Below are 16,968 nucleotides of genomic sequence, written 5' to 3'. Positions count from 1 at the left end.
TTCCCTGCAATAGCTTTTCCCCTCATTTTTGTCATCATCCACATACAATATATTTGAACCAAAGACATATAAGAATTTAGTGTATGGTAAAGATGACACCTATCAAAAGGAAGGATTTTTTTTTTATTTTATTTTTTATAATGATTTTTGTTTTTTCCATTATAGCTGATTTACAGTGTTCTGTCAACTTTCTACTGTAGAGCAAAGTGACCCAGTCACACATACATGTATACATTCTTTTTTCTCACATTATCATGCTCCACCACAAGTGGCCATACATAGTTCCCAGTGCTATACAGCAAGATCCCATTGCTTATCCATTCCAAAGGCAATAGTTTGCATCTATTAACCCCGAATTCCCAGTCCTTCCCACTCCCTCCCCCTCCTTAGATTTTTTTTTAATTAAAAATATTTCTATTATTTTTGGGGGGGCCACACCTGTGGCACATGGAAGTTCCTGGACCAAGGATCAAACCCATGCCACATCAGCGACTTGGGGTGCTGCAGTGACAATGCAGGATCCTTAACTTGCTGTGCCATCAAGAAGGATTTTTTTAAATACAGATGTAGGGACAACTGGATGACCATTTGAAAAAAAAATAAACTTAGTGACATACTTATGTCAGGAAAAAAATCTAAATGGATAAATATACAAGAAGAACACATGGGGAAAAAAAAGCTTTATAATTTTGGATTGAGAGGGCTTTTGTAATTTTGAATTAAAATCCAAAAGTCAAACCCAGACACTTATGGTCAATTAATCTTTGACAAAGGAGGCAAGAATATAAAATGGGAAAAAGACAGTCTTTTCAGCAAGGGGTGCTGGGGAAACTGGACACCCACATGTAAATCAATGAAACTGGAACACACCCTCATACCATGCACAAAAATAAACTCAAAATGGCTTCGGGACTTAAACATAAGACACCAACAAACGCCTAGAAGAGAACATAGGCAAAACATTCTCTGACATCAACCTTACAAATGTTTTCTCAGATCAGACTCCCAAGGCAACAGAAATAAAAGCAAAAATAAACCAATGGGACCTAATCAAACTGACAAGTTTTTGCAAAGCAAAGGAAACCATAAAAAAAAAAAAAGACAGCTTACAGAATGGAGAAAATAGTTTCAAATGATGCAACTGACAAGGGTTTAATCTCTAAAATATACAAACAACTTAAACAACTCAACAGCAAAACAAACAAACAAACAAACAAAAACCCCCAGCAACCCAATTTAAAAATGGGCAAAAGACCTGATTAGACATTTCTCCAAAGAAGATATACAGATGGCCAACAAGCCATTTGAAAAATGCTCAACATGAAAATATGCTCAACATCCCTGATTATTAGAGAAATGCAAATCAAACTACTATGAGGTACCACCTCACACCAGTCAGAATGACCATCATTAATAACTCCACAAACAAATGCTGGAGAGGGTGTGGAGAAAAGGGAACCCTCCTGCACTGTTGGTGGGAATGTAAATTGGTATGACCACGATGGAGAACAGTATGGAGGTACCTTAGAAAACCATATGTAGAACTACCATATGACCCAGCAATCCCACTCGTGGGCATATATCCAGACAAAACTTCCCCTGAAAAAGACACAGGCACCTGTATGTTCATTGCAGCACTATTCACAATAACCAAGACATGGAAACAACCTCAATGTCCATCAACAGATGAATGGATTAAGAAGATGTGGTTATATATACACAATGGAATACCATTCAGCCATAAAAAAGAACAAAATAGCAATTTGCAGCAACATGGATGGAACTAGAGATTCTCACACTAAGTGAAGTAAGTCAGAAAGAGAAAGACAAATACCATACAATATCACTTATATCTGGAATCTAATATACAGCACAAATGAACCTTTCCACAGAAAAGAAATTCATGAACTTGGAGAACAGACTTGTGGTTGCCAAGGGGGAGGGGGAGGGAGTGGGATGGATTGGGAATTTGGGGTTCATAGATGCAAACTATTGCCTTTGAAATGGATAAGCAATGAGATCCTGCTGTATAGCACTGAGAACTATATCTAGTCACTTATGATAGAGCATGATAATGTGAGAAAAAAGTGCATACATGTATGTGTGACTGGGTCACTTTGCTCTACAGTAGAAAATTGACAGAATACAGTAAATCAGCTATAATGGAAAAAATAAAAATCATTATTAAATAAAAAAGTAAGAACCAATGAATCAAAAAAAAAAAAAAAAAATCCAGAAGTCACAAAAGATTGAAAGTCAAACCATCCAAATGTTTGAAAACATTCAGTAGGGAGGCTGGAGTGAGAAGGAGGCACCTGCACATGTTACTGGTTGCAGTGTAAATGACCTCAGTCTTGATGGTAGCCTGAAATGTTGGCATTACCAAATTAAAGGATATATTCTTTTACCCAGCAATTCCACTTTGAAGAGTTGATTCTAAACCTCAATTGACATAAGTGTGAAATAACAAATACGAGTTTACTCATTGCAATGAGGTCACAGCAAATGTCTGGAAACCAGCCAAATGTCATTAATCAGGTCTTGGTTAAATAAAGCATGGTACATCCATTTGATGGAAAACTATGCAAGTGTTATAAATGCAGAAGCTGTACAGATAGCTACAGTAAATACTGTTAACTGAAAAAAAAAAGTATGGAATAGAACAGAGTGTATATTATGTTACCATTTGCCGAAGAAAGAAGGAATGTGCATTTATGCTTGTCTTTTGCTCGTGTATGCTTAAAAAAAGCATAGAAAGATTCATTTCAAAATACAAACAGTGATTATCTATGGGCGTGGTGTTGGTAGATAAGTAACCATTTTATAAGTTCTTATTTTGAGCCATGTGAATGTATTTCCTATTAAAATTTAAAATGAAGACAAAAATGTGGGCAAAACTTCCGAATTTTAAAAAACATCCAGAGGGTCAAACTCAACCCGGTTGGGAAGGTGATCCAGCCCCCGGCTACGAGTTTGTGGCCGGTACCTTCAATACTGGGTTGTTTGTAGGATCTTTGCCCTTAGCTACAAATACATCTTTGCTATTCTCATCAGGCCTCCAGATCATTTTCAGCAAGCAGAAATTTTAGACAGAAACACAGATGTTCTCCAGGAAATATCTGGAAACTTTAAGCAAACAGGAGTCTGTGGTGTCAGCTTGCTTTTCATCTGTACGGAGGAAGAAAGCTCCACTTTTCCTTTCTGTTGGCTTCAGAGGGCAAACAGGCAGGAACACTAGTTAAGTGATCACAATTTGTCATGTTGAAAAAATTGTGCCACCTTACCATCATTTGATGATTTATAATAAAACCTGTATGGAATTTCTGGCACCTTCCTACCACAGTAAATTGTTGATTGGATTTCATCCTCCTTGAAGCAGGGTCTGTGTTGTCTAAGTAAAAACAGAAGCCAAGGCAGAAGGATCAAGGCTTTAAAAAAGCCTTGTCTGGAACTAGGATGAAGGTCTACCACACCCAGATGCCCCCACCGATTGGACTTCACTGGTTTCATTTTGAATCTTTGTACCAAGAATCAGTGCCTAATGTGCAGCTTAACACAGGAAAATTTGTCTGAAAAAAAGGTGACTGCTACAGAAACCCATTCCTCCAGTCTTTTCCATCTGTTAGAAATTTGAGCCACATGCTGTCTGGGATAAAAGCGAGCGCTCAGTTTCCTCTCCCACCTGGTTGCCCCAGCAGCGCCAAGGGCATCATTTGCTCAGCAACAATGGTCTCCAGACAAACACCAAGCCTTTACTTTTCCTCTTCTTCTAAAGAAACAGTCACCTGCATGCACCCATGGTCAGATTCAGAATGAAAAATGGGATGTGGTTAATTCCAAAAGGTAAAAATTTATCCTCCAGTTTTCCTAGACGGGAAGGCAAATTAATTAAACTAGCAGGAGAGAATCTAAGACGAAAAGTCCACTCAACATGTTTTGTGGGACTTGAACACTTCCAAAGCACTCTGGGATTTTTTTTTTTTTTCCTTAACTTTTATTACAAAGCTCAGAGCCACCAAAGGGAGGTTTTATTCCCATAGCTAATTTTGTATTTTTATTTTTTCTCACTATTGCTGCCCAATTCACATCAATGGAGAAAAACGCATTCACATCTTGTAAGCCCATGACAAAAACAGGGAAAGAACTCAAGCAGCACAACTGTAAGAAACACCAGTTATGAAAGGACGTTGGAAATGGGCCATCCACGACAAAATTTCTCTTTCCAAAATACACACTAGCTATACGTGTTAAAGTCAGTGTTAGAGCTGAACAAGAAATTGCCACGCAAGCTCTGTATTGCCCAGTGCCAGAATTATCGCAAGTGAAAACCTCTTGTTAGGGACTGTGGTTTCTAAAACAACCCAGGCAGCCGCAAGCTTTATAGCGCTCTCTAGTGGAGAAATCTGGAAATTACTTCGATGGTAGTATTTTCCTTATACCTGGGCAGCACACCGTATTTGCCTCATTTATAAAAAAGAGACAATTTGGATAAGCAAAGAGTAAAAACATAAAACGCACTCATTATCCTATTATGGAAAATAACTACCACTAACAATTTGCAGTTTTTCAATCCACACCCCTCTTTAGGGGGAAGAAGGAACATGAGTGGGCAGGCAAGGAAAACATGATTTTTACCCAAAAGGGATCTTTCTGTATACAGGTTTTCTGGTTGTTTTTTTTTCCCACATCCACCACACGAAGAAGTTCCCAGGCCAGGGATGGAATCCACACCATGGCCGTAACCAGAGTCAGAGCAGTGACAACACTGGATCCTTAATCCACAGAGCTACCAGGGAACTCCCTGTATACACCATTTTGAAACCCGCTTTTCTCATTTAACATTGCATTGCAACTGTCCCCACATGTCAATAATTCTCTTTCCTTATTTATGATGGAGAATATAGAAATCAGAATCAGTACCAAAATCCTCCAATTGGATCTTTCAGACCTTCCCAACTTTTCTCTTACAGACATTGCTGGGCTTTAAAAAAAAAACAAATTATTGAGAAAATGTTGCTCATTTTCTCAATAAATTCCTAGATGTCAAATTGCTCAAATTACTTGCTTGAAGACTTTGAATGTGTGTACTGCCAAAGTGCCACAGGAGAAATAAACTTCCTAGTGATTCAGGTGGTTGATTAAGAAATTATCAGGCACTTCAGAGGGCAGTAAAAATAACATCAAATATTGAAAGGAGAAATCTAGATTTTCACTGTCCTCTGGCATCTTTTCTAAGAGGGGAAATCTGCAGGACTCAGGGCTAAAAATACTCCACTCTTTTAGGGAAGAGAGAGGCAACATCGTTCAACATATAGCTGCTTATGCTAATTGACTCAAGCTAGGCTGGACCAATAATCCAGCATGATGCTCTTTATTATAAATCATAAGATCCCCACCTATTTCAATACTCTGTAGACATAACCTCAGGGCATTAAAAATTCCTTTCCTATCTTGGCAGCAGAAGTGTAACGTAGCACCTTTATACGGTACAGCCTGATTAACCCATGATATTGACTGATGCAGAGATGTTATCTTTACAAGATTAAATAAACCAGTTGTTCATTGGAGTCATACGGGGAGGGTGGAAAGAAATCTATCAGAGAAAGCAATTCACACCTTCTTCCTATAAATAAAGGTTTTCCATTTTCTCTCTCAGCAACTCCTCCACTTGTGGGGTAAGTGAATTTGTCAACTTGATTTCCAGTGGCAAGTGCAATGTGGGGAGAGAATTAAGCAATAAAATGTTCTTTTCTTGCTTCTTTTTTTGGCAGCAGTAATTACTTTGGGGATATTCCTGAGGGCACAAGAGTTGGCACCTTCTTAAATAAAGTTCACTGCATATGATATAAAACAGAAAAACACATTTGCTGTGGGCAAGGAGTGGGTCCCAGGTCACACAGGACAAAAAAAGGAATCTATTTGTGATAGATTCTTCTGTTCTATGATTAGTTCCAACATGTACAACCTCCAGACTGATAATGACATGTTACATTTATTAGAGGAAAAAATATCCAACCTAAACAAACAAACAAACAAAAAACAAAAACCTACTTCAAAATACAAAAGCAAATAACCCATAGCCTAGAACAAGTTTGTCATCTGTTTAACAAACACTTCCCAACAGTGAGAAAACTGTTTTGAATGCTGCCAAAATTAGGTTGCAGATTTTCTAAGAATCCTTTGGCCTTGTGCAGAAAAAGAAAAAAGCCACATGCTTTCCCCTGAATTGTTAGATGAGCCCAAACTCCTTTCTGACCCTACCCTCTATCCAATCCTCATTATCACCCTCCTCTCTCCTCTACTTTCCATCTCTGAACTTTGTTTATTTCACTTGTAGCCCTTTTTATACACTGGAACTATTTGCTTTTTTATTTATTTTCTGGTTTATTGCTGCTGTCTCCATAGAATGAAAGTACATCACGTACTTTCCATGATGGGACCTGTGAGGTACATCATTGCAGCCATCCTACAATCATTCCTGGCCCAAAGAAAGCATTCAGATGTTTGTTGAATGAATAAATAAAAGCATGGATGCCTCCTATTCATTGTTCAACACTTGGCATCAAATTGGACTCTCAGGCTAGATTTACAGTGTATTAACCACATGGTCACCTAAACTACTTCAAACTGTCTTACATGTTATGAAGGATGAAAAGTGGTTTCTGATAGAAATTTTTATTTTACTGTCAACTCTGCCACAAGAAAATAACAAGGTAAGTGTTATAATGAAGGACAACTCACATGCTGTACTATTGGAAACAATAAGGAGGGGTGGGGACTTGGGTAAACTGGGGAGCGAAAGCCCCACCTCGAGGGCAGTCACAGCTCACTCCCAGCTGGGAATACAGGGTGAAATTTCCCATTTTTTCAGAAATGTTTGAAACATGGGATTCTACTTAAATCTCCTAATTAAAAAATACTGTCAAATTTGTCAATTTCAAAATGTTATCAGTTAATTCAAATATTATTTAAAACACTGTGCAGGTCAAATAAAACCTGTCGGTGGCCTTCTGCATCTTACAAAATGCCATGGTCCAATTTTGGTTTACATGCCCAGCTCGGCATTTCCTAGAAGAACAATTCCTTGGAAGATACACCCAATTGGTTAGATGGCTGATAGTTCTGTGAATAAATAAGTCTGAGAAACAGTCGAACAAAGTGAGCAGCCATGCTTGCTGCAGGACTTCTCAGAGCCTTTAATGACCACCGTGAATCTTTAGGAGAGCGTATAAAGCAAGCACTATTTTCCCAAGCTTTTGATGGTGAAGCCCTGTTACAAGGATGATCTTATTGTACTGATGAGTCCACAGAACATCAGTTTGGGAAATTTAAACTTCTAGCTTCAGGAATTTTAAAAAGATATGTTTCAAAAGGCACTGAGTGTTCCCTCTTTTTTGAATTCATAGGCTCAGTGGCTAAGTGTGTAGGCAATAAATACCAGCTCGGCTACTTTCTCACCAGGTGATCTCAGGCAAATTACTTCATCTCTCTGTGGGTTAGTAAACACTCAATAAATCAGGGCTATTATTATCATCTTGGAAGGAGAGAATCAGAGTGGATGTCACCAAAGGGAAATAAACTCAAAATATATTTTGCAAATTCATTGCAAAACACAATTCACTTGATATTCAACCATGATGTTTAACACTATGACATGTTAAAGACCGAAAAATACCAAATAAATAGTAGCGATACATGGTTGTACGTAGTTTATCTAAGTGAAGGCATCTATAGTGTATATATTTTTTAAGATCACTTTTTTAAAGTTGCATCAGGCAGAGCTGATAATGAAATTGCAACATTCTTTGAAAAATTGTAACATGATGTGTACCATCTTTATTCTTGTTAGGTTTATCTGACAAACATTACCGCATGCCAAGGTGTGACGGGCAGTGTGCCCTGGGAATGCCCACTTTCATAAGAAACAGTCACATCCCTCAAGATCACTCTTGCAAACCTGAAAAGCGTGATTACGGCAGAAAAGAATTTTTCAAACTTCAGATTGTGACTATGAATGGATTGGAACATAATTCCTGGGGCAAAACTAGCATTTAAGACCATCCAACAGGAGTTCCTGCTGTAGTCCAGCAGGTTAAGGATCTGGCATTGTCTCTGCGGCAGCTTGGGTTCAATCCCTGGCCCCCTGCAGTGGGTTAAGGATCTGCCATTTCCACAGCTGTGGCGTAGGTTGCAGCTGTGGCTTTGTATTCAGTCCCTAGCCCTGGAACTTCTATATGCCGTGGGTGCAGACAAAAACCAAAAACCAAAAAACAAAAACAAAATAAAAATAAAAACCATCAAACAAAATAGACTAGAAAGAATAGAAAATACCAGCCTATGTTACATGCTGTAAGAATAGCATCATCTTGTGGATACTTTGTCTCATGTATATGCATACAGATCAGGTCAAGCTGTAAAATATATTTCTTACTGTGTGTCATAGTTAAGTTTAAGAGCTAGTGCCATGAATGTATTTAAATAAATTACCATAAGGGGATATCATAGTAGCCTTTACTAGCCACTCACTTAATGATTTCCTAACATAAAGTTGGATAGGAAATAATGTATCTGGTTTCTACCTGTGCCTTATCATCTTTGCCGGCAGAACTTTCCAACCCCCCTTCCCCCTTGTACCCCTACCCAGACATGTGACTCAGTTTCACCAATGAGTAAATTTTAGGAAACTCCTATTTCATTTAATAGGACATTACGACTATATGCACTGCTTGGAGTACGGCAACCTTTCTAAAACCACTAAGCCAATATTTTACAGTAACTGTAAATGGAATATAACCTTCAAAACTTGTGAATCATGGCTGTACACCTACAACTTACATAATATTGTACACCAACTATACCCCCCCCCACACACACACACAAAGAAATAAAAGAAAAGAAAAACCACAAGCCTGTGAACCAAGATGAAACACAGAGGGTACTGGAGACAGATATACGCGGGGGCCATGAATATGCTGAACCAGATTAAACCACTGAATCTAGAATTCTCTCTCTTTTTTTTTTTTTGTCTTTTTGCTATTTCTTGGGCCGCTCCCGAGGCATATGGAGGTTCCCAGGCTAGGAGTCGAATCGGAGCTGTAGCCACCGGCCTACGCCAGAGCCACAGAAACACGGGATCCGAGCCGCGTCTGCAACCTACACCACAGCTCACGGCAACGCCGGACCCTTAACCCACTGAGCAAGGGCAGGGATCGAACCCTCGACCTCATGGTTCCTAGTCGGATTCGTTAACCACTGCACCACGATGGGAACTCCTGAATCTAGAATTCTTATTCTTCACAAGAAATAGTATGTTCTCCTCATTAAGAAAGCCACTATTGATTGAGAAGCTTTTTTTTTTTTTAATTTGCAGCCAAAGGCACCCTAGATGGTATACTATATGCACTCCATCATGCTGGAAGACTATTTAACCTATTTCGTAATTCTTTATTTTCTAATTTTCTGACAATTTAAAACATACACTCTTTTATTTAGATCATTACTATTGACTTTCCGTATCATCTCTACCCTTGCTATAGCCTCTAGGTAGGCATCTTCCTTTTCTGGAGGGAAACACAAGGTTTTGAATTGACTAAGTGTAACAGGCTTGGGTGACTGCTAGATCTCGATTCCAGTTCTGCCATTCATTTAGCTGTGTGGCCTTGAGCAAGTAACTTAACTTCTCTGAGCACCGGTTTCCTCATTTGTTACATGGCCCTAAAAATATCTACCCTGTTGTTATAGCAGATAAGGTATGTGAAATGCTTACTACACAGCCTAGGAATAACAAATTATTAAAAGCAGGGGCAGCTGTTATAATCGGACTCTGCCGCACAGCTAGTAAGTGGTAGAATTTAAACTCCTTCCCAAACCATTCAGGCTCCTAACACTTGCATGTCAGCTCCGCTACTATAAATGTTTCATATCAAACGTTTCTTAGTGTTAATTTATAAAGTTCATAAAAATTGTAGTGCTGGAGCTGAAAACCTTGCTTAGTTTATAACTTGCATAATTTGAGATGAGTTTTCCCTCTGTAATGACAAAATCTTTTGAGGGGATAGTTCTCTTTCCCTGTTGAAATGTCACGGCTCTGGTCAGAGGAAGGAAACAGAAGTAAATAAAAAACACACCTTACAATTTGCTTGTCTTTCTAATGCTGGAATTAGGTGATGCTTTTTATTTTTCTTTTTGCGATTAACTTGGTATTTCCAATTTTGCACGCGCTCACATTTTTGAAGAGCACTTCCTTACATTATTGTTATTCAATTTTCCAGAGCAGCCGTCTCAGTGCCATTTCAAATCACTGGTAAAAACATAATACTGAGTATGCAAAGTATGAGCTTTGGAGACGGACCCTTCTTTTTTAGCTGTGTAACTTGGACTGCGTTGCTTGGTTTCTCTAAAGCTTGGATTTCTTCATCTGGAAAATGGCAAAAATATTAAAAATTCCCTTGTAAGTTCTGATGTCTCAATGAGACGATTCGAAGTGATTTTATCTCAGAATTTCCCTTAACACACAGGATGTCACAAAAATATATCAGGGGGGGTTCTTGTCATCAGAAACCACCCAGGAGGGGGGACCTCTGATCAGCTTCATGGAGAACTTGGCACTTGAAGGTGAAGGAAATGTTGTTGGTTTTTCTTGTTTGTTTGTTTGTTTTGCCATTTCTTGGGCCGCTCCCGTGGCATATGGAGGTTCCCAGGCTAGGGGTCGAATCGGAGCTGTAGCTGTCGGTACCTGTCGGCCTAGGCCAGAGCCACAGCAATTCGGGATCCGAGCCGCGTCTGCAACCTACACCACAGCTCACGGCAACGCCAGATCGTTAACCCACTGAGCAAGGGCAGGGATCGAACCCGCAACCTCATGGTTCCTAGTCGGATTCGTTAACCACTGCACCACGACGGGAACTCCGGAAATGTTTGCTAAACAGAGAGAGAAGGATATACAGGCAGAGAAAACACCAGGAAAAGTCAATGGTAGGCGCACAGCCCTTGTGTTGGCCATTCTGACCAGATAAATTTAAGGGAATGGGGGCGGGGGGGGGGGGCGGAAATACAGTTAGAAAACCAGGTAGGGAAGCTTGTAGAGACCCTTGAACGTCAGACGAAGACACTGGGGCTTGTGGGTAGAAGCATTTAAGTTCTACTATTTCTAAGATAACTTTACAACTTCTGCACCCTTTTTTTTTTTTAACCCCAATTTAGGACTTATGCTTTTGGTTAAGTAGATTCAATTGTGCTATCTCTGTGAGCTTGGGTTGAGGACTATAGAAGGGAAGTAAAAAGACTAAAATGTGTAGCAATAGGGAGGAAAACCACGATACTGATAATAGCTAACTTTTTTTTTTTCTCAGAATGCAATATTTCTGTGTTAAATCCTTTACATGACTTACTGTACTTAATTTTCACGAATTTGAATAATGGGAAAATGTGCTTGATGCTATTATCATCCCCATTTTACAGATGAAGAAACTGAGGCCCAGAGAGGTTAAGTAACTTGCCCAAGGTCACAGAGCCAGCAGGTGACAGAGGCACCGTTGAAACCTAGACTACTTGATTGCAATGCTTATGTTTTAATTCACTACTTTATATCCCATAGAAAAAGACTCCAGAGATCTTGACTCTTTTCATTCGAATTCTACCACTGAAGAGCAGTAGTAGAATGGAGTTTCCATTGACTAAAATGAGAAGCCTGTGGATTGAAGAACTAGATATTTGGTTGCTGCTGCTGGGTGTCAGTGAAGAGTTCAGTTTTACACGTGCAGAAGCTGAGATGCTCAGTGTACATTCAAATGGAGATGGAGCGATCCGGGCAGCTAGATACTGAAGTCAGGAGTTCAGGGGTAGATCTAAGCTAGAGACATCAATTTGCGACTTGTCAGCAGATGGCTGTATTTAAACCCTCGGGACTAGGGGAGAGCTCTAAGGAAGTGAGTGTAGTGAAAGAAGACATCCAAGAATTGAACTCTGGGCAACTCCAACGTTTAGAGGAGACAAGACTCAGCACAAAAGATGAAGGCAGAGAGGCCAGGGAGGTGGGAGAACCTGCAAATCAAGTGAAGATGATGTTTTGAGAAGGAAGGGGTGGCAGGCTGGGTCCGAGGATAAGGATGGAAATGCATCCTATTTGGCAGCTGAGGTGAGGGGTAGCGGGAGGGGCAACGCCATGGTCGCTTTACCAAGAGCAGGTGTAACAGAGGACAGAAGCCTGAACGGTGTGTGTTCAAAAGAGACAGGAGAGGAGGAGGAAAAACCCTGAGTATTTCTCTTAATATCTGTAGCCTGAATGAATCTGAGGATGGATGCACTTATCATAACCCCCCCTAAAAAACGCATGTCTCTTACTAGATTCCACAAATTTTTATGGTTTAGGACCATGATTTATCTTTCAAATGCTTTGCACAATTGCATAAACAACAACTGCAGAATGTAACTAAACTTCTAAAAGAAAAGGAATCTTCTTGTTTAAATCTTCTGAATCTGTGCTTGGCAACACTTCAAGCACCTCCCCCTACTCTAAAACAAAGACCCTTCTAGAATCACCAGTAACAACAGAAATTCAGTGTTTGGTTTTTTTAACCAATAAAGGTCAGATTTTCATTATGCGATCAGTTGGGGGGAGGAATTAATTTCTTAAATGTGTATCTTATACTTCTGGTTCAATTATTGGGGGGAGGGAAAATTAAAAAAAAAACAAAACCTTACTCCTGCCAACACATTGGTTTGTGTGAATCACAGCTCAGTGAAACCTTTCAGGCATATAATTTATCTTTTCTTTGGCCTATGTAGTAAATGGTTTATTTGTTCATGAATTCTGGCCTTGTTTTAATTATGCTATGCTCTGAATGTAGTTTTATAAGGCACAAAAATAAGACTGTCGTTTGGAAAACACAGAAGATTTGTGTGTTTCCCTCAGAATGAAATGGTGGCATCTTTCTCCCAATTCACAGCTCTGTGGGTCTGTGGTTGGAATTCCAATCCAATAAGGGGCATGCAGTAAAACTAGGGGGGAAGGGTGTGGGGGGGTTGGGGGAGGGGGAGGGACAGCTGACAGGCTGAGCCCAAGGCATAATTTACCCTAGGAATTCTGAATCAATACATCAATGGGCACATATGCATAATGTGGCACTCCCACCAAGCAAGCCATTGATTGAGAAGTTTTATCCCTGTTACTTTCGGAGGGCTAGCGAGAGCCTTTCATTACACTTCTGGAACAATCGACTCCCCACCCCCACCCAAATACGGCTCCACAGCCAGGGATGGAATCAGAAATCCTATAAATCAGAAGGCTGCTTTCGTGGCTGTTGTTGTTAAAAGGCTTTGCAGATGTGTGTATTGGGGGATCCATTAAGGTCACGGGCTGAAGGAGAAATGAGTGGCTGGTTCATAACTTCTCCATGTTTTATTAGCACAGAGTGCAGAGCAGGCTGCCAACCAAAAATGATACTGCCAACCCAAAATAGAAATCGGTAGTGTTGCGGAGGCAAATTTCATGGGTGACTCTAAGGAAACAAATTCCCTGATTCCAAAAGGAAGGTAAGTTACAATATTTGGATCTCCCAGGAGGTTCCTGTAACTTCCAAATGTCACCCACAGGGCTTTTGCTACATTAACTTCCAGCCAGTTCCCAGCACAGACCCCGTCTTCTGAATCAAATTTCATTTTGGAACTTATTCCACTCCAACTGAGGTTGCTGTCCTTAAGAGCGTTCCAAAAAAAAAAAAAAAACTAAGCCGATAAAGCACAATTCTAAAACCTTTTCCCACTTTTCTTTTCTTTTCTTTTTTTTTTGGTCTTTTTGTTGTTGTTGTTGTTGTTGCTATTTCTTGGGCCGCTCCCACGGCATATGGAGGTTCCCAGGCTAGGGGTTGAATCGGAGCTGTAGCCACCGGCCTACGCCAGAGCCACAGCAACGCGGGATCCGAGCTGCGTCTGCAACCTACACCACAGCTCACAGCAACGCCGGATCGTTAACCCACCGAGCAAGGGCAGGGATCAAACCTGAAACCTCATGGTTCCTAGTCGGTCGGATTCGTTAACCACTGTGTCACGACGGGAACTCCCCACTTTTCTTAAAATAGGAATGGATTGATCACATTAAGGTCTTATGGTTCAATACATTCAAAGGTTGGTTATCAGAGGCTGAGCCGGTTTTACTTAATTGCGATGGGGATTTGGATACATCCTGAGACACCTGCCCAAAGGTGAGTAAAGCTCAGTCCTTCCTTCTTTTCCTGTAAATAACACAGTCTTTTCCGAACTCGGGCAATGGGCTGGCTTGGGATGCCTGCGTACATGAGACACGTGACTACTCAAAAACTCGGACCCTCAGAATGGTCTTAGGCGCCGTGACCAATAATGACCATGAACAAGGGCTTCCCACTCAAAGTAAAGCAGTTAAAAGCTTCTCAAATATTCATGAATATTGATGAGCAGTTTACAGCGCCAAGACAACCTCACGGGCTCCAGGTTTACTCATGTGGTGGAAGATGCCCCCTGGGCCAGTGAGGCTAATTCTCCCGAGTCTAGACATCCTCTTCAACACTCAGCCTCCTCCCACAGAACCCTGGGCACCTTGCATCATAACTGAGTTCTTTGTACCTCTTCTCTCGATAGACCACACACTCCCTGAGGACGGGGACTCTGTCCTGTCCACCACTGTGGCACTGCCTCACTTGTGCCTGGCAGTGTCCCACTCGGTTAAAGACCTGGTGGCTGGGTACATCTGAAGGCTCACTTTGAATTATACAGATAGCTATTCGATTGGCTCCTGAACTGGTGCATTTGGGAAAGAGGGGCATTTAAAGGGCAACTTTTCTACCTTTTTTAAGAAATCGTAAAAATCAGTCCTGGGGGTTAAAATGTCCAGAAACAACAAGAATGCTGAGTGCGTGGGTCTAAACACATGTGCCTACTATCTTTTTCCCTAGTCTAATTGTCCAGAGTTTTCAGCTGGTGTCTAATAGGTACAGTATAATTCTTGACACCACCCTGGGTGCAGTAGAACCACAGATGAATGTGGTACTCATTTTCCTGAAGGAAAATAATATCTGGACAGTCCTTAGACCAGAGCCTGGCACAGTGTAAATGCTAAATAATTGAGAGCCAGTGTTATTATTAGAACTTGGCAGGATACTAGTCAAGACAAATATATTGACTCCACCATGGAATAAAAAACAGTCCATCTAATTTTTTCCCGGGGGTCTAACCTCAACTAGAAGCACTTTATTCCCAAATTTTGAAAAACACTGTTGTTTCAAAGTCCATTAACTAAGGAAATAAGTGTCTTAAAATACAATGTATCTACTTTTATTTCCTTCTTTATTCAAGGAGTTCTTTTCTTGGGCCCCCCCCCCCAGTACAAACAAACTCTCAAGGTTGAAAGCAAATGCTCTTTTGAAGATCAAAAGAACTTGCCTTTCTTGGGGCAGGAAAGAAAGCAACCAGTTCAGATGCCTCCTTAAAAAAAAAAAAAAAAAAAGATTCCATTTTCAAACAAAGGTATTACTCCAGCTTTGTAACTAGTAACTAGTACATAAAAGAGTCTGCCCAGAGCTGTAAGAGTTCTTTACTCAAATGCACACTTGAGTGCAAAAGATAGTTAAAGATCAGTCCAGGCGATTAAAAGCAAGAAATGAAATGCATTCCAACAAAAGATGATAAACATACTATGTTCCGAATGAGCTGCTGCGACGGGGGGTGGGGGGGGGTAGGTATTTGAAATCTTTTAGGGACCGTTTTTATCCTGCTAAAGCCTTTCCCTGCAGGCTCCGTGGATCACACGTGCGACCTGTCCACCTCTGCCTTTGATAAATGGAAGGACGAATTCATCTGTATCTAACCCACCTCCTTGTTTCTTTGACATCAACCAGATGCCACAGCTGTTATTGTTCTCCCAGCAGATGTTCCTGCCCACGCAGCATGGGCAGTCGTGGCGCGGCAATGTGCTGTTTGTTCTAGAGGGATCCAGGGCTTCATACCTGGTCAGGATCCCTCGGTGATGGCAGAGCAACACAGGAGCAATCACCTGCCCCCCCCAGCCCCGCCCCGCCGAGGCTGGCATTAGGAGCAAGTGGATCGTCCCTTTCAGCACTTACCGTCTCTGCAGAGACATCGTCTGCCTGCGGGGATAATGCAGGACTTTCGTTGGCCTGGGCGTGATGCTCCGCGCTCCGGGCTTCCTGCTGGCCGGCCCCCGGTGCCTTTTCGCGTCCCTTGTCCAGTTTGAAGAGTTTGTCAAAGAAGCCGGAGTCCTTCGGCTTGGAGGGGGCTGCTCCCCCGGCCTCAGGTGGACTCGGCGCTGGTCCCCACGGGGCAGAGAGGCCCTCACGTTGGGCCGGGGTCTGCCCGGGGGTTTTATCTGGGTCTCGCCCCGATGCAGCTGCCACCGGAAGTGCCATGGGCTCACTCGGGTCTTTGTTCCCTAGCGCTTTACTGGAGCTGACATCAAGCTTCACTGACCCAGGGGATGAATCCGTGGCTTGGTCTCCGGTACGTCCTGGTACAGGCCGAGAGAGTGTCAAGAAAAAACGAGATTTAGCAGCTGGTGCCTCGGCTTTGGCCTCCTTCCCAAGATTCTTTCCGCTGGCATCCGCAACAGCGCTGATCTCCATTGTCTTGGGAGAAGAAGTGGCCACATTATCCTCCTGGACACTTATTCCCAGATCAACTGCAAACACAAACAGAAACAGCGGTCATTCAACCCAGCGGGGAAATTCAGGGATTGCTAATGGACTCCAAGCGTTCCCAGCGCAGAGGCCACCGTGCACACGGGGACTGTCCTGTGCTCCGTCCCCTGCAGAGCTGCAGTCAGTTAGCAAGATGCCTTCTGAACCTGCTCTTCTCCGAAAGGTCAGAGGGGGCGAGCCCAGTTATCGGGACACACACACCAGGTGCTGTGTCAGGAGTACTAGTGATACACGAGTTATCTTCTTTTATGGCCCCAGGAATCCTCTGAGGAGCAAATTATCC

General features: G+C 41.6%; 1 protein-coding gene across 5 annotated transcripts in view; it reads right to left on the bottom strand.

Annotated features, from left to right (window-relative positions):
* BCAS1 (brain enriched myelin associated protein 1) overlaps positions 1-16,968 on the bottom strand; it is a 117,103-nt gene that overhangs the window by 60,981 nt on the left and 39,154 nt on the right. For all 5 annotated transcript variants that reach the window (XM_047770830.1, XM_047770828.1, XM_047770829.1 and 2 more), the window contains exon 4: positions 16,095-16,666. In XM_047770830.1, coding sequence (XP_047626786.1) covers positions 16,095-16,666 — 572 coding nt within the window. The remainder of the gene's footprint in view (positions 1-16,094; positions 16,667-16,968) is intronic.

Source organism: Phacochoerus africanus, chromosome 3 (genome assembly GCF_016906955.1).
Source record: "Phacochoerus africanus isolate WHEZ1 chromosome 3, ROS_Pafr_v1, whole genome shotgun sequence".
Classification (NCBI taxonomy): domain Eukaryota; kingdom Metazoa; phylum Chordata; class Mammalia; order Artiodactyla; family Suidae; genus Phacochoerus; species Phacochoerus africanus.
This window is presented reverse-complemented; position numbering and strand designations above follow the sequence as displayed.